Source organism: Anser cygnoides, chromosome 3 (assembly GCF_040182565.1).
Source record: "Anser cygnoides isolate HZ-2024a breed goose chromosome 3, Taihu_goose_T2T_genome, whole genome shotgun sequence".
NCBI classification, from domain to species: Eukaryota; Metazoa; Chordata; class Aves; order Anseriformes; family Anatidae; genus Anser; species Anser cygnoides.
Genome location: NC_089875.1, coordinates 101,346,040 through 101,364,412, shown reverse-complemented (window position 1 = coordinate 101,364,412; position 18,373 = coordinate 101,346,040). Strand labels below are relative to the sequence as shown.

Below are 18,373 nucleotides of genomic sequence, written 5' to 3'. Positions count from 1 at the left end.
TAGTTACACTTATTCAGTGTGTCTTCATCATAGGAAATAAACACTGTTAACTGTTTCCAAAGGACAATTCTTTCCAAATGCTATTAAATATCACTTTATAGCATAAGTTTAACGCTTTATCAGCCTTTCAAAATTGTGCCTCATTATCAATCAGCTTCAGAAAAGTACGGATCTAGAAAAACACACTGGGCAAAAACACGGAAATGCAACAAGTAGAGACTAAGAGGTAATGTTCTGTAACTTTAACAGGATGCAACACAGGACAACAGCCACACAAACCTTCAAAGGCAAATTCCATTATGGACAGATGTATGAAAGCACTGTAGCCAGGCTGTTACTAGCCATCCTCATTGCAGAAGAGGTGGAGGGTTTGCTTTTTTCTTTTCGTTAAAAAACAAAAACACAAACAAAACAACAAAAAAACCCCCACAAACACAAAAAGGCAACAGATGCATAGAACAGTGGTCGTTGGAAAGAACTTACAGAGGTCATCAGTCATTCAAGACTGATTCAATTAGATCAAGTTTCCCAGTACATTGCTCAATTTTTAGCATCTCCAAGAATAGAGATGCCAGAACCCTCTTCTAAGCAACCCATTCCAATGCTTGATCAGCCTCAAGGCTGAATTTTACCTGCCTCCCCACCCCAGGGAATCACACCTGCCTCAATGTGTTTGTTCTACCGTTCAGTCTTCTGTTTACTCCCTCCACCCACTTGGTAGCTGAAGTAAGGATATTTCCTCCTACTTGTCTCAAAACTTAAGGTAGCTCAATTCTCTCTGTCTCTACTCATACGTAAGGTGATCCAGCTCTCTGACCGTCATGGTGCCTGCCACTAGACTCGCTCTAGTTTGTCACTACCTTCCTTCTACTAAGGATCCCACTGGTCACAGTACTTCCAGTACGGCCTCACTCCAATACAGTCTCACCCAAGTAAGGTGCTACTCTTACTACATTCTCACAAAAGGTACAACTGCTTCCTTTGACCTACTGGCTATACTGCTAATACAGCACAACTTGTAGTCAGCCTTCTTTGCTGCAAGGATGCACTCTGCTGACTCACCTGGCTGGGTGTCCTCCAGCACCCCAGGTCCTTTTTGGTAGAGCTGCTTTGATCCCCAGCCTGCACTGTAAGTTACTCTGTGCCAGACACAGGGCTTTGCAGTCCAGTATTAATCCCCGAGGTACACACTAGCACAAAGGCATCTATTGAACTTCATATGGCTGATCACCAACTTTGACGACTGGCAGTCTATCCACCTATCTGATCATTCACTTGCCTAGCTGATATCTCACCCCTTTGGTGATGAGAATACTCACTGTGGTAGGCTGCGTTGAAGGACGTGCTAAAAATTAAGCAACATGTATGATGTTATCCCTGTCTTCAAGCCAGTCATGCCATCATAGAAGGCAATCAGGTTGATGAGGCACAACCTGCCTTTGTTAAATCAAGGCTTACTGCTCCCTGTCTCCTTTTAGTCCCTCCCATGCTTGGAAATATCTTCCAGAAGGATTTACTCTATAACATGTTTGCAGTTTCCCAGATCCTCCTTCTTGCCTTTCTTGAAAAATGGGTATAATGTTTGTCTTTCCTAGTCACCATGAGTTTTCAAAGATGATAGAAAGCAGCTTCACAAGCCAGTAGCCAGATTCCCTGGATGCACACCATCTTGTCCCACCAACATGCAATTTGCTTGAGTACTCCCCAGCCATCATCACCATCTACTCTGGGTAATGATTCTTTCCCATAGACTTTATCATTAGGCTCAGGGTCCTTGGAGGCCTGAGGACAAATCTTAACAGTAAAAACCTGAGGCAAAAGAGGCACTAAGCACCTCAGCCTTTTCCTTGTCTTCAATGACTAGTTCCTTGCACATTGAGCAGTTAGGTCACATTTCCTTTAGCCTTCCAGACGCTGCCCCGTTGCTTCTTGTTTCTTCCCACATCTCATGAATGCCTTACAAATGCATTTCACAAAAGCTAATGTCTGCTTTCCCCTTCTCTCTATTTTCTTTTTGTGCTATAGGGTCCAAGAGCCCTCTCCTACAAGCTTAGCTGCCTGCACTTATGGCCAGCTGTCGATCCAGACTGCTGTGAAGAAAGAGTTGTTTATGAAGATGTGTAAGCACCACCTCACTGGGGCCTCTCTTCACTTCACTCAGGAGCTGCCTTTCAAGCTGAGGCTCTGACCCTCAATCCCAGCCTGAGTCGGACTGCAGCATGCCTGCCCCTGGCCACATACCCCGACTGTGGCACACCCTGACTCAGATTTTACTCACTGGCTTGACCACAGACCTGGTGATTTGCCTTGTGTGACTGGACTGTTGGTTGAGCCTGGTTATTGTTACCACACCTGCTCTGTTCTGTTTTCAGGTACCGTGGGACTGCTTCCACAGTGAAGATACTGCCCCTGTGACTGCCTTGCAGTCCCAGCTAGCCTTGCCTCACCTTCCCTTTGCTGCTCCTGACATATCTAAGCTCAGTCAGGTACCCAGCCACACTTGCTCAGCTTTCTGCATGACAAAATGGGCTGTTATTGTGCTTCGAGAAGGTTATTCTTGACGATCAACCAACTCTCCCAAGCTCCTTTATATATTCAGACCAGTCTTCCGTTGGATCCTACCAAGATCCCTGAACAACACAAGTCTGTTCTCACATAGTACAGGTTTCTAATTCTGCTAGCCAATATACTCATTTCTTTTGGGACTTTAATCTCCTGTCCCTCACCATATCTGTGATCAGTTCTTCTCTGTTTGTAAGTAACAGGTCTAGCTAAGCACCGTCCCCGGAGAAAGCTTTTTATACTCTAAGGAAACGTGCCTTTGTATTTCAAGTCAAACAGTTTAATGACCTCTTTCAGTTACAGCAAAATTTGATTTTAGATGAGCTACAACACAAAGCAATTCACACTTGTTCTACATGTAAGCACAGAGCCTTTCACCCACAAGTAATACCACAGCTACTTCATTTCACAGCTCTGTCACCTTTTGGCAATAGCACCTATGTTTTACAACCATTTGAAAAAAAGACTTTAGCTTACCTGTCAAAATATTCACATCGCTTTCAGCGCACACACACACACTGAAAATAACGCTCTTTAGCAGGGCACGGATGTATTGCCTGAACTAGTATTTACCTTCTGTTGGGTTTACAACCACCTGGGGTTTCTGTTGCAACACAAGGGCAGGAAATTACTGCTGATCATTGTACTCCCTCCAATCTAATCCTTCCAAACTCTAACAGTTGAGCAGAGCTGTACCAGTATAATTAATTTTCTCACTGTTAAACAGATAAAAGGCATTTATAGAATCATAGGATATCCCTAGCTGGAAGGGACCCAGTAGGATCAGAAGTCCAGCTCATGGCTCCAGCTTCATATTAGCTACTGCTAGACACTGCATACACACATATACACCAAGGCTATTTCTTGGCTGTCAGAGGACTTATGCGCTGACTGCAAGTATTCTAGGTATCAAGTACCACTAGCACTTTTATTCAGATTTGTCTCCTAACATCAATTGAATGAAAAAAGTAGATACTACACTGTTCTCAAGTAAAGGAACTATATTTAAGAGCATATTACCAGAAAAAAAAAAAAAAAAGAGCATGCAGTCTCACCTTGAAATGATTTGCTGGGTGCATCACTTGATGTACTAGCAGCTGCTGACAGAGTCTGAACATTTTCCAAATCCTTTTCTCTGGATTTTGAGCCCGGATTTCTGAGAACCACCTCCTCCTCTCCACTCGAAGTATGCACAAGAGATGATGAAGTTTCAGGATAGAGACGTTTCAGTACGTTCCTTATGAACACTGTGTGGGAATAAAACATTTTCAAATAGAAAAAAAAAAGTGATTTAAAGGTGGTTGAAGACATTAAAAAATAAAAATATTCAGTGCAAGTCTGTCTTCAGCAGTCCCTATCTCTCCCATGTAATAAAATCAAAATTAATATAGTAAGTCCTAAACTGCATGAGAATAAACTAGCTTTAAAACCCCAGAGTTCACTAGTGACATGACATACGTTTGACTAGATTTTGGCAATAAATTAACACAGTACATTTGCAGGCTAAACACACATTAATTTTTAAATTTCTTCTAAAAACAAGCATCTTCCTACACAAGTGTAACAAGGCTGCTCGAAATACAGGTCTCTTCTGGCAGAGGCATTGCAATTGAATCGCTCATTAAAATCAGTAAGCTACAACTGCTTAATCACATGGAAAAACTAAAATTAGACAGTAGCAGAACACATGGTAACCCAATTATTTCCACAGAAGTAGCAGTATTCTTATACGCCTCTTCCTCTTATGGGCCACCTTCTCATGACACCTGCAATCTGCTACTACTTAATCAAATGATGCTTGCATTTGAGTAAAAAAAAGAAATATATGTAAATAATCTAGTCATCAACAAAATTATCATCTTTATATGAATGCATGCATGTTGCTTCAAGTGATTGAAACATGTTCTATAAAATTATAAAGTACCACTAAAACATTTGTCTATTGCAGAACATCCTTTGTTTCATAAATTCTACGTGGTCAACGAGATATTGCAGGATGGGGGGGAGGTGAGCAGGAAGGAAGAGAGATTTGGAGGAAAATAGGTAATCTTGATTCCAATTGTAAGTTTAACAGAACGCGTAGAGGCACCATACAAGTGACTTGGTGCAGATTCTTAAAGTAATCCTGCATGGAGACTGCAGCTTACAGAAGAGCGTGCTATCATCAGATAAGTCTCTTCAATAAGTGGCTTTCCTCCACAGCTAAGGAATCATCTTCACCAAGGTGAGAAATCCTTGAACCACCAGTCCTGGATAGAAAAGCTTCATCTTCCTGCCATCTCCCCACAAGCACCTTGGTGATGTTTCAGCGGTCATGTAAATGAATAGCTACTGGGGAGAACACCTTGTTCAACCTTTTTTGAGCTCCTACTAGCTTATACATAATCACTAACTCGTAGCTTGGACCCCATCTCTTGATTAATCATTGATCTTATCAAAAGACCTAAGAAAAGAGTTAAGCCTGAAGAGGTACTTGTGCAGAAAGCTTTGTCTACAATGCCTGAATTCATTTTTTCTACACTTATCCATCATAAAGTGACATGAAAAATCCTGTGACAAGAGACCAGAGACGTCCCCTTCAAGAAAGCACAATCCATTTTGCAAGCTAAGTGTTAAAACTATTGTTCCCAGAAAGAAAGGTTTCAACAATTGAACGTGTATTTTCTTTTAATAATGTTTCCTTGCCCAGATGTTCTACAGTTCGAAAGACAAAACCCACATATACTGGCCTTACAGGAAATTTAGAGAAAGTAGACAGAAATAAACAGCGTGGTAAGAAAAAGTTCATTGGTCTTTGCAGATCTCTTGAGTTTTAAGCAAGTTATCCAGCAGGTTTATTCTGGATCCTCTCCCTGAGTACAGCTACTAACACTGCAACGTTTTACTGGAATTCAGTAGTGCTGTTACCAAATTGACATTCAAGCACTTGTACTGAGGAAGCTCTTCTCCCAAAGCAAGTGCTCATTGAGATATTGATGAAGCTATATATGGAAATATGCTTTCTCCAAATCTGCTGAATAGAACCAACTTCCTAATAGCTACAGCGGAGGTTATGCTCCCCACCTTAAAATTGGATTTTTCTAGTCATCCATTCAAACACCCCCTTCTTTCATTTTAAAAATAAATTCCTATACTCAAATGCACATTAGCATTGCTCTGGGAAGCAATATGAGATCAGTTTTATGATGTTCTTATTCTCATGGGTTCTCCTCATCTGTAAAACCTATGTTTTGAGAAAGCAAGCTGCATAACACTTGCCTTTGGAGGGTACAAATATTAGGAAAGCATTATTTCTAAGCTAGAGGGATTTTTGTGAAACATGTATCTAGATCTTTAACAGCAATGGAGTTACTTCAGCAAAGATGTGGCTAGCTGCCAACACAAGCAGTATCCAATCTTACTGGTTTTCAGCACAAACACAGGAAGAAGAAGCTGGGTGCAAAGTGGGGGAGCTCTTTGTGGTATTTTCACGCGTGGCAGCAGCTCTGCGGTACTGAGAGGCACCTCCTCAGGGGAGTGACAAGTCCCAGTAACCACAAAACAATGGAAATGGGCAGCAGCAACACATAGCGCATGACAAGCTCCCTGTTTGGAACCAGACAAGGAACCACAGAATGGGTTGGGTTGGAAGGGACCTGAAAGACCACCCAGTTCCAGCCCCCCCGCCATGGGCAGGGACACCTCCCACCAGACCAGGCTGCCCAAAGCCCCATCCAGCCTGGCCTTGAGCATCTCCAGGGCCATTTGAACGCAGCAGGAAGGAATGCAACCCAGCAGCACGCCTTCCTTGGGAAAATAAAAAGGTAGTATCACCAGAGTAGCTGGAAAAAAAAAAAAAAAGACTAATTTAGTCTGAGATACTTGGAATCCTAAATATATTCTTGCCTGGACAAAACAAAGAAACCTGCCTGTGGTCCAAACCTTTTTGATCAAGTTTGTCCTGTGTATCAAGGAGCAAGGAAATTATGCTCTGAGGAATACCTATCCTGCCACGCTCAACAGCTTTACACATTTCAAAGAAGCAATCTGCTTTGCTTCTTTGCATCTCAGAGCTAAGCTACCAAAAACATTTTTCAGATGATAGAGGATACCATTTCCTCAGGGTTTTACTGCTGCAATTACTAAATAAATAAATAAAATCCTGTGATATCCACGAGTATTGGCTTAACCACAGGACGCTGTTCTTGCCTGATGCTACAGAACTTTTCTTCCCCATTCAAAACCCTCCTTAACCTGGAGGTTTTGGTGTTACGCAGCATCTGTAAACCTGGTACAAACTGCTCAGACCCTTAAAAATAACTACCTCTTGAAGGGAGATAGGCAATTTAAGACAATTCAAGGAAAAACATCTGCAATCAGAGATACGTCTAACTTAGCAGGGCTCCACAATGGAATAATACTCGCTGTCAGCATGCCGGTAGCACAGCTAAGCATGTGCAGATATTTATTGGGTTGTTTTCTGGTCAATATAAACAGAGGGAGGAACCGCAGATCTGCGTGCTCTTTCAAGAGCCCAGGAATACTTTTCCACTCTTGGTAGCAGACTTTTTTCAGAACAATCACAAGCAATTTGGAGATGTGGTTTTAGAACACCTCATGAGTTGAGTATAAAATACAGGAAGATGAAGAATGAGGTATTTGGAGTCTGAACAACAGCAAGTTGCCACACACATACAGCGCGGATGTGCAAAGCATCAGAGGGTTTAATGTTTTCTAAGTTTTGGAGGACGTTCTTGAACGTATTCACGTATAACTGTCTCTGGACAGCTCTAATTTTCACTAGGATGCAAGCAAGAAGATGCTTTCTGAGTTTCACAGGGAATGTATTCTGCAACGTGCGGAAAAATTTCCCCATAGTTACACATTAGTAAAGGGAGAGACCGTTCTGAACACCTGGTCACACAGGGACAACAGGGGGAAGCTCTAAGCCTCCAGCTTAGATGAACATGGCACAGGAACCCCCACATTTTGGGGTCCTGTGTCATCACGGCAGAGTTATAATTTTCGTTCACTGTAGCGTGTGGGAAGATTTGTCTATTTTATGTCTTTACAACCCAAACAGGAGCACAAGCAAAACTGCAAAGAAGCTTTTACCACATTTTTTTGTGCTCTTTCCCTTCTAGGAAGGTGACAGGACCTCAGCAGTGATAACAGGTAGATTATATTTTTTTTTAATGCCTTTGCGTATGCTGTTGAAACCGAGATATTGCAGACACGAAAAGCATTATTCTTTCCATAATCATCAGCTAAAGATGACTTTGCATTTCAAATCTACCTGGACGTGCCAGACCTCATACTGCACGTGCTCACAGGTGCATGTGGTGTGGAGGGTCACAGCTGTGCATGTTGTGCCAAGGTTGCTGAATGGACTGAAAACACAGTTCAACCCTGCAAGAGGGAAACTTCACAATATTACAGAAATGTTGAAGAGGCGGCACTGCACAGTAATAATATTAATGTTAATAATATTAACAGAAGGATCCAGACCAAATTCTAAGGGTTTGAAGAGAGTCTCTGCTCCTTTCCTGCATGGAAGGACTAAGCTAGACCGACACTGCCTCTGTTAACAAGGTTATAAAGATAAAAGAGAAAAATGAAGCCTTAAGGACTATATTTTTGTTGGTGTGGGAGGCCCTCCATGCTTAGGAAGACAAGCAAAAATTCCTAAGTGGAGATTAATAAACTGGAAATGACTACAGAAGAAAGCCTGTGTGTACTATCAATCACGGGAGAGACCCAGCCACTACCGTGATTAAAGTCATGTACAATGACAGTGTGATCCAAGACTCTGCCGGGCAAAATATTTTTTAATCTGAGACAGGAAAATGTACAACATTAAAATATGAACCTAGAAAGACCTTGCTGGAAACACTACATAGCCTTAAGTCTGCTGCACATAAGCTAGCTACTGAACTCAAACCAGGGCAGACAGAAAAGCTTCTACAACAACCAGCAAGACACGGGAGGATAAGGAGAGCTTTGGCTGTTTAACATAAGCAAACGAATGCCAAAAGAACTTTAAGTGTGAAATGGTGAGAAGCGTTACATAGCTCAAGGATAAGGTTGCATAAGACCATGTCACAAAACTATTAGAAACTAGTAGTGAGTAAGAGCTGCCAAACTAAATGCATTGATGAGCATCTAGAAGTTTATTAGAAGAAAGCTGAAAAACTAAGAGGTCAAAATAAAGTAGTTAGGGAAGTCACTTGCATTGAACTCTTAACTCCTACAGCAATGTTTCTAACAACAAAAACAAGGCTAGACCTGACTCCTGAAGATTGCATTTAACCTTGTGAGGAATCCTGGAGTGATCTAGGATGAACACTGAGTTATTGACACACAAAAAAAATTAAGCCAAAGCTCAGGTGTATGTGACCGCACTGCATCCTGCGTTTGTTAAAAGGAAATAGAAAAAAAATGTCTTGGTTATGAAGCTCACTAGGGAAAGCAAAGTTTTCCAAACATAATGGTAAAGCTACAAAAAAAACAACTTCTAGATTCATTAAATCCACTATCTGATAGACTTAGAACACGAAGAATCTAGAACAGGTCTCTGACATTAGAGCCAGCAAAAAGGAGACACAACACAAACAGCAGCAGCTAGGCTGACTTTCGTTAGACGCACTAACAGTGTACAAGGCAGACATTCTTAAGTAAGTTGAGTTATACCCACTGCACTTTTTATTTTTTTTAAGGGTAAAAGACACAATGAGCTTCATACAGTAATCAAGATCCTAAGTTTGGTTTGCACATAGTGCCCACCAACAGCACCTAAGGCACAGTCACATTTAAGAGCAGTAAGTAGAAATGCATACACACTACACTTAAAACATTAGGGTTAGATTTTGCTTCAGTTCCTCATATAAATCCCACTGGCATCAAGCTTTCCACTTAAAGAAAAGGAAGTGCAATGTGGCTTATGGTAGAAGCAGATACCAGTTTAAGAAGCCAACAGTGGAAGACAGACAGTCACTGCATTTTCATTCAAAGTATAACTGTATTTAAACACAGGCTGGTAATAAAGCTGTGAGGGAAGTTCATAAGTCATTTTACAGTGAAGTATGTGGCTTCAAAGAAAACAAACAAAAACCAACGGGGCCTTGCATGTTTGATGTAGAGCTGCAGTCACAAAACAAAGATAGCAGTCCATGTATTTCAGTAGAAAACTTCAATTCTGATAGACCTACAAATATATAAAAAAAAACAAACATACATTCTCTAGTATTGTCTTCTGAATTGGATTTCCATTTAGACTTCTGAAGTGAAATAAAATTATTTTCTTTCCAGACAAAGTTATGCAATGCTACCAAAACACCCAGCCTGTACCTTAAAGCACTGGATTTTCCTACTGCATAATGAAACTAAAGCAACACCCGAAGACGCATCTTTCCAGGAATTCCTCAGTGATGAAAACAAGCCAGTATTTTCAGAAAGGAGAACTTACAACAGGTACCAAACTGTTTCCACAGCTAATTCTTGACAACTGGTGTGTATAAACAGCGAAGTACATCAGAAAACTAAAAAAAAAAAAAAAAAGCACCAGGTGCCTAAAGTTTGACATAACAGAAGCAAAACAAGAACTCCAAGAAATAAAGCACTGAGTATATACTGGGTAGAGGTACAAATTGTGAACTTCCAGGAATTTTTCAACACAGCTGTCTAAGACTGAAGAGCCTTCCTTCAAATAGATGCGTTGTTTGGTATTTGAGTATTGAACTGACACCATTAGGTTTCTTGTTTTACGCACACGTGCAGACTGCCCACAAGTGCCAAGACAGGAGCAGCACTGCAGATTTATGACGGTCCCCCCCGGAGCTGACAGCATGACTGGAAACTCAGTTAACACCACGGGCTGTAACAAAAGCAGGATGAATAACTAAACAAATAAAGTTCTGATCAACAGCAGAAGCATTCCTGTCCGGCTGAGTGTAGGAGGACGCTGTCCTCAAAAAGCATTTCTGTGGAGAATGCTCGCCGCGTACTTCTGGCTACTTGCCACGTGTACTGTGAGCACCCCCGCCGCGTTCCTCAACTGGTTGCCTGCTGCCTACTCAAATGCAAGTTGGGCAGCAGGAATAAAATAAACGGCATCGGGAGTGCTGAACACAGAGCTCCGAGAGGCTTGTGACTTGCCCTACTTGATCTCTCTCTCCTACAGACAGGAGGGCTGGGCAACTAGGGAACCAGGAATTTCTTCCGAAGCCAGCTATGTGGAAGTTGTTTCAACACATTATTTCTGCTAATGCTGAGAAGGTATGAGTGCAGCAAGACAGAAGAGGATGGGAAGAGCTGATAACGATAATGCACACACAGAACTATAGACAAGGCTTCATTAAAACGTACGGTTCATCTGAACAGTCAGCACACAATTACTCTCTGATACTCAAGAGAATTCAAATCCTTGAAGTCCCTTTTGTTATGCAAGTATCATACATCTCCTATGAAGGCTTTGATGGGACAGTCACTTTACAGAATGGTCACAGAATGGATGAGACCTCCAGCCATCATCCAGCCTAACCCCAATGCTCAAAGCAGGGTGAGCTAGAGCAGCTTGCTTAGGGCCTTGTCCAGCCAAGTTCAACAATCCCATTACGTGGATACCCTGCTCTTCCTAACCACAGCTAGATAGTCAACTCTTGACCAGTGACACTCAAGGACACCACATGGAGAAGGAAAAAAAAAAAAGTTAACACGCTTGGATTTCAGTAAGATTCAGGGTGTAGAAGTGTTTTAAGAGACCACTGCGTACAGGAAATGTTAGCCAGACTGCCATTTTTTTACCAGCTAGCAGGTGGAAAACTGATGAGCACTTCTGGATATCAGCTGTTATCCACCTCCCCTTAAGCCATTTTCTACAAAGCTTACTTCCCCTTCAATCACGCAAGATGGAGTTTCATGTTTTAGGTCTTCTGGATTATTTCTGAAGGAGTTGCTCAGCTGGCCAAGCCGATGACCCTTGTGTTTGTTTGGCCTGACACACAGAGCCACGACCCAAGAATCAGTGCAAGTCTCAGAAAGACAAGTAGCACCTAGTTCACACTGCAGACACCAGGAACAAAATTCAGTTTGCAGTTACAACACCGAGTGATAGACACGTGCAAGGCATTATACTCAGATTAGACATCAGACACCCCTCCCGGGGAGCTGGTGTGTATACCAGACAGCAATTCAGACGGCCAGCCAACGGGCATCCAAAATGTTTTCAGTACAAACGAAGCTGTACCGAGTACATAGAAGGGCCTGGGTTGGAAAGGACCTTAAAGATCACCTGCTGCCAACCTAGATGCCCATGCCATAAGGGTGTATGTCATACTTCAGGGATGCTCTTGTCGAACTCAGGGGAAAGAAAAGAAAAAAGTTACAGTTTTCTTGCTACCAATGAGACCAGCTTTGCCAAGCCTGACATATTTCTTTTCCACCATAGACAGAATGTGTGCAAGCCGAAGCAAAACACTGGCGTAGGGTGACCGAACTGACCTTTCGAAAGGAAAAACAGGCGCAAGATATACAGAATTCTGGTTGTGGTCACAGTACAGTGTTACACATTTAGAAATGGGAAGCTTTCAATTTTACAGTATTTCACTTTATGTTCCGTCTATAAACAGCCCTCATCCTGCAGGAGAAGCTATGGTAACAGGTTCTTATGAGGGCAGCTAAAGGACAAAACGGGATAAAAGCAAGGTCTAAAAGAGCTGCTGCAGAAAATTCAGGCTGAAGCAGACAATCTCGTGAAAGAGCCCCTTGTAGGCCTCGACAGGGAGGCCAACAGATCTTAGATCTCGTGCTTGGTCAAAGCACGTGCCACCCTGCAGATCACCCACAGCACTCCCTGTTCCCATAATTCAGGCTTAACTACATCTATCTACAAATCAATAGCTCTACATATTAATTCTCTCTTTTTAATCCCAGAAAGTCCTTGTTTCTTAAAAGCTCTTATTTGCTGAAATTCTTTCTTGATGAATTTGCCAAGTAATTTTTTGGCTTCAAATTTCAGTATTGAGTTCACTTGCACCTTAAGGCCAGAAAGAGCACTAAGGCCACCTCATCCGAAGGACTGGAAGAAATAATTTTACACACCTACCCACACTGAGACCAACTTGTGTCTGAATACTTGTAACTTATCCCAACAGACTGTGGAGGCCCTTCAAGAAGTGGAAGCACTAAATAGTTCACTTAAGTTTTTTCTGCTGCTTAATCACCTCTCCATATATAACCTCACGGTTCTACTACCATGAATGACAGCTTAAAGGGAAAATTGCACATTTTTTGGCTGAATGTCCACACAAGGTGGGAACAGTCCTCTCCTCCAGTTTTACAATTTATCTCACTGATATTCCACACAGCAGGTAACTTTAGTCTTAAGAAAGCTATTATAACTTATTTAGGTGGAAAAAGAGCACACACTGCTTGGGTATCAAACAGAATTTACTTGTATTCAAGGTCACATGAAGCCTGTGCTTGAGCTGCTGGATGTCAGCTGCCTGCATCTCAGAACAGTTGTTAACCGTAACATCATGAGGAGCTGCATGAGAAGCTCAGATGTTGTCATTTTTAATCTACTGTGGAATACTAACTTCACCATCTTAAGGTTTGTCTCAAGACCTCAGTTGTTATCCTCTCCGAAACAACATCCATTAGCATTCCATGTCCCATTAGACATTAAAATCAGATACTAATTGCCGAGATTTTACTCATCCTATTCTTTACTACAGTTTAATAACTATATAGTTTAAAGAACTTCCAGCTTTGTGCTGTAATATAGCAGTCCATAAAAAAGCGTCTCCGTTTATCTTTTCACTTAGCACTACATTTTATTATACATGGAAAAATCACTTCTACCCGAAACTTCAGTAATTTATCATTCTCCCTTTCTTTGAGGCAACTCTTGAACGAGAGCAACTTATTTAAGTATATGGCTTAACACAAGTCACTTGAGGAGAAAGGAAGGAAAGGAAAAAATATAGAAGTGACTGCATACCCCGCACTTCTGTGTTCAGCTGAATTAAGCAGTAAGTCACAACAGGCAAGTGATTTACCAAAGGTTGACCTCTGGGCACCCAGGCCAACACAGTTCATGGCAATTGTAGATACAAAACAGTAAGATACTCCCTACAGAAAGCAGACATTTATTTTCTCTTCTTAGCTAAGATGAAACTGATTCAGCTTCACTAAGCACGATCTGTGTCACATCGCAGCTTCAAATCAGTAATACTGGCGTTACATCTGTCAGCGAGTTCTACATGACTGTGTAGTTCAATACGCCTCTGACTAATAGATCGTGCCATCCTGTCTCAACAAAGGCTTTAGAGATCTCTCAGTAGGCCACCTCAGTCGCGACCGCAGGCTCCCAGACATCTAATAAACTTGACTTGACATGACACAGGATGCAGATAATAAGACACGCAGCCATCACAATGAGAACATCAGGATTTTGTTTCAGCTGTTCGTAAGAACCCTGCGTGCCTCGCGGTGAAGCCTTGTTAAGCTGGGTATTCTTACTACAGTCCTGGGAAAACAAAGTATCTTCACCACCGTATCAATCCGTGCACGCTATCTGTGCTTCCAGGCGCCTTTCACAATACATTGCTCACACTGCACAACCAAACAGACCCCACTCGAAACAGCTAGAGATCTCACACACATTCTTCAGAAAGAAGCTCAACTTTGCTGATGAAAAATGATGATAATTTTTGCTACTCAAGGTTGGGCCAAGCATAAATCCTGGCATTAGGAGACATGACTTACCCTCTCTTCTCAAGAAGTAGATGGGGAGTGGGGAAGTGCAGGAGGAGGTGAGGAAAAAACATGAATTGCCCAAATTGTGCACTTCAACATCACTGTCCACCAAAAACAGCCCTGCCAGCAGAGGTATAAACTTTCTAGATTTCAGAAAGTTTAAACCCTACTTCGGCTAGACCACTTCAACTGAAAAACTCTTACCCTGCTTTAGAGATGCAAAGAACGTGTGGCCTGAAGCAAGCACACTGTAGCACACACGTGCTGGTTGAAGTTAAAGCAGTAGCCTTTTCCTTCTGAGCAACTACAATAAGTTTTTACTAAATCTTGTCAGGCGCTTGTTCCGTTCTAATACTGAAACACCTTTGGCATCATCAAGTGATCCTACAGTAGATGCTGCAGGTAACAGGGAAAACAGACCAGCGGTACAATAATGGCTTGAAGCACTGCTGTAAGAATAGCTGAAAACCAGTGAAAAAAAGCAATTCAGAGTTTAGATTGCTGAAAAGGAAGAAAAAAATCTGGAAATTTTAAAGCAAGCTTGCTCTCTTTGCTTGTAGGAAACGAGATGCCTAAAATAAAAGTATTTACAAAACAACCACTATCAGGGGTAGTATCACTGGGCATAAACCCTTATATAAAATGTAAGTACAACTGCATGTCTACATCACTATCCTCAGGGAGTAAATATACCCCTTTTTGCTCTGACTATTTGATTGTGACATAAGAACCAACAATTGCTGCAAATGTCCCCACACACATATAACAAATCAATATCATTTTAAATAGCCCATCATTACCAAGTACTGGAAGATTCAATGAGAGAGGATTTTTCTTTTCTTGTTAGTTATAAAGGGTACTTTAATACAAGCCATTAAGCAACCCTCGATAGAAGTGCACATTTCTAGACACATTGATTTCAACCTTTTGAACTAAAGACAACCAGAAAAATGAGAAATCATACACTGCCTACTGGAAATGACAACCTGGTGACTTTCTGAGGATTGCTCCAAGATATTCCATAGACTATCTGTCTAGATAGTTGGAAGTTACTAATTAACAGCTTAAAAGCTAGTTTTGTGGAATGAAAGACATCACATATTGATTGTTTAAAAAACAAGATAAAACACCAAGCCCAGAAATGACACCCCTTCCCCACTTTTACCAAATAACAGTATATACACTCAATCCTAACAAAAAATATCCCAGCATCTTCACACAGAATCATGTCTATCTCTCATGACCATTCTGAAAAGTACAGAAGAAATGCTCCAAAGTATTATTTCAAAAGAGTAAGCTATAAAAAAAAAATTAACCATACCCACAAAACTGGGAAAAAAACACCATAAAACCCCGTTACAAACCAAACAAACAACTCTCCATCTCATTTCAATCCCTATAAAAGTATGAGCTTCCTGCCCCAAACCTAAGACTTATCACAAAAAGACAGAGATGGCATTCCTCAAAGCACTGTTCACTGAGAAGTCTTTTTTTAAGCATTGCTGTTCTTGTAACTACCCAGATCTCAGACAGGAAGCCTCCTGTAGTATCACTTCTTACAGCATGCTAAGTTTTGTAGCACTTCTTAGTAGTGAAGGTCAGTGATGTGTAGGACACCTACACCCATACCTTAAGTCTACCCTCCAGCAGCTGGAGCAGCACCCTGTAAGCCTGTATGACAGCATCACCTTGGAACCACACAAGCTTTCAAGAACAATGATGATGTTTGAAGCAGCTCCCAACTCTCTCAGATGATGTTTAACAGCTATGAACTCCAAATTTGTCAGCGCAGTGAAGATAATCATTCTGTCAATAATGCATATAATGAGAAATGCTGGTTCATCTAGCCCTGCTATCTATCATTGGTATATGTGACTGAAAAATAACTAAAAAACACATACAAAACCCCAAAGCATTTGACTTCCTCAGCTAGGCCTGTCCAACCTAGTGCTGGCAAAGTCAATCCTACTTATATCTTACTTAGTACGCCAGCAGTGTAGGTACCTGTAAGTAATTTGGACTCTCTTCAATGACAATTAGTCCCTCAGTCTACAAGCTGTTGACCATCCCTTTCATTCTGTCTTCAAGAGTTCATTTGTAATACAGACACACACACACAAAAAAAAAAAAACCACACAACACGATCTATATACACAGGACCAAAAGAGACCTTAAGGAGATGCAAATAAACCTTTTTCAGCTCTTTTCTGAGACACTTTTTTCCCTTACAGGCATACAGTTTTACAGAATAGCAAGTCATCAGTTCCCATACATGCTATCAGCTGCCAAGCCTGTGCAGATAAAAGTTGTACACTGTTTCAACTTATTGTTTCACCCCAGGCGACCACAAGGCATCCCATCATCCTACTCCTTGCTGTATTTTATTCCCAGTCTCAAGCCAGCATCCTTTAGAGGTGCTGAAGAGGACAGGAGCAGTTCCTAACACTAAAGGCAGTGGCTCAGCACGATCGGTTTAGCTTTTTCATCCACCTCAGAGAGACAAGCAGCTCGCTAGCTGACCTTTAAGAAGCTGGAGCCCTTTGATTTGCTTTCCTTGCTCTCAGCCCTAAAGTCCCACGTTTACTTACAAGGGCACGAGCTCGCTGTTCCCAGCTCACGCTCTCCCACCGGACAGCGGCGCGCAGCTCTTCCACCAGGGCCGGGCGGACAGCAGGCAGGCACTCACCCCACCGGCCACCGCCGCGCCTGGCAGCGCCTGCACCCGGAGCAGCGATCGCTTCCCCGGCTTCGCACCTCCTCCAGAGCTGCCCCACGCGGCGGGCAGGCAGGCAGCGAGCTCCCGCGGCCCTGCCCCTCGCGGCCCGGCCCCCCCCCGACCCCTGGGGGCACAGGGTGCCCCCGCGCCCCCCCGTTTCCCCCCTCGCACGGGGGGACAGGAGGCACGGAGCCCCGCAGGGCACGAACACGCACCGAGCGGGCTGCCGCTGGGCTCGGGCCGCCCAGCTTTGTTTTCCCCCGGCGCTCCCAGCCCCACGGCCACGGGGGAACGGCGGCAGCCGCCTGGGAGCGAGCCGAGCTTATTAAAACTAAAAGAAATAACATAAAATATCAATAAGGGGCCGTGGTGCCGAGCCCCGGGAGCTCACAGCACGGACCCTACCGCGCTCCCTCCCCCTTCCCGGCCGCCAAGCCCGCCGGCAGGGCGAGGCGGAGCGGGGACGGCTCCCCTGTGGGGAGCCCTCGGCCGTTACCCGCCCCCCGCGACCGTTGCGGGCCGTTACGGGCCGTTACGGGCCGTTAGCCGCCATTACGCGCCCCGCCGCCGCCTCACCTTCCCTCCAGCCCAGGGCCATGGCCCCTCCGCTCCGCCGGCGGCCCCGCCCTCCCGCTCCCCGCCTCGGCCCGTCCATCAACAGCTCCGCGCCTTCCTATTGGCGGGCGGCGGGCTGGGGGGCGGGCCCTCCTCCCTCCCCGCGGGCTCCGGCAGGGGGCGCGCGGCCGCGCACACAGAGCCGCGGGGGCGCGCACGGGGCGGGGAGGGGACGGGAGGGGAGGGGGGGGAGCCGGCCCGGCGGGGCGCTGCTGGGTGCGAGGCGCTGCTCCTCCTCCTCCTCCTCCTCCTCCTCCTCCTCCTCCTCCTCCTCCTCCTCCTCCTCCTCCTCCTCCTCCTCCTCCTCCCGCACCCGCACCGAGGCGGCAGCCCCGCGCCCAGCCCGCCCCTGCCCCGGTAATAATGCACTAGAATGTCAGCGCTGAGAAAGGTACGGGGACGGAGGGGGGGGGGGGGGGTTGTGGGCAGGGGGCTGCCCCCAGGGCTGAGGGGATCGGGACGGGGCACGGGGGGGCGAGGGCACGGTGCCGCCAGGGCAGCGCCGCTGAAATCTGGGGGGACGCGGGGGGGTGTGGGGGGGTCGGTGCCGGGGGCTCACGGCCTCAGATCACCCCCGGGTACACGGGGTGGGCGTCCGGGGGGGGCGGGGGGGCGGGGGGCTGCTGTCGGGGATGTCGCGAGGAGAGGGCACGAGGGGTCGGCGGGTGTGCGGAGCGGGGCGATGCTCCCAAACCGTCCCCGGGTGCTGCTCCCAGAGCCCTCCCGGCGATGCTCCCAGTCCTT

The 18,373-nt window shown here is 44.3% G+C and overlaps 2 protein-coding genes across 13 annotated transcripts in view; one reads left to right on the top strand and one right to left on the bottom strand.

Moving 5' to 3' along the window:
• ERICH1 (glutamate rich 1) overlaps window positions 1-17,736 on the bottom strand; it is a 98,262-nt gene extending 80,526 nt beyond the window's left edge. For all 5 annotated transcript variants that reach the window (XR_010830579.1, XR_010830581.1, XR_010830580.1 and 2 more), the window contains exons 1-2: window positions 17,591-17,736; window positions 3,618-3,809 (exon numbers count right to left, since the gene is read on the bottom strand). Coding sequence is in view for 2 of the 5 variants with exons in the window: in XM_066994836.1 (XP_066850937.1) it covers window positions 3,618-3,809; window positions 17,591-17,669 (271 nt within the window). In the remaining 3 variants the exon portion in view is untranslated. The remainder of the gene's footprint in view (window positions 1-3,617; window positions 3,810-17,590) is intronic.
• Window positions 17,737-17,857: 121 nt separating this feature from the next.
• The window catches only part of DLGAP2 (DLG associated protein 2), a 467,238-nt gene continuing 466,722 nt past the window's right edge, over window positions 17,858-18,373 (top strand). For all 8 annotated transcript variants that reach the window (XM_066994829.1, XM_066994827.1, XM_066994828.1 and 5 more), the window contains exon 1: window positions 17,858-18,020. In XM_066994829.1, coding sequence (XP_066850930.1) covers window positions 18,003-18,020 — 18 coding nt within the window. In that variant the 5' untranslated portion in view covers window positions 17,858-18,002. The remainder of the gene's footprint in view (window positions 18,021-18,373) is intronic.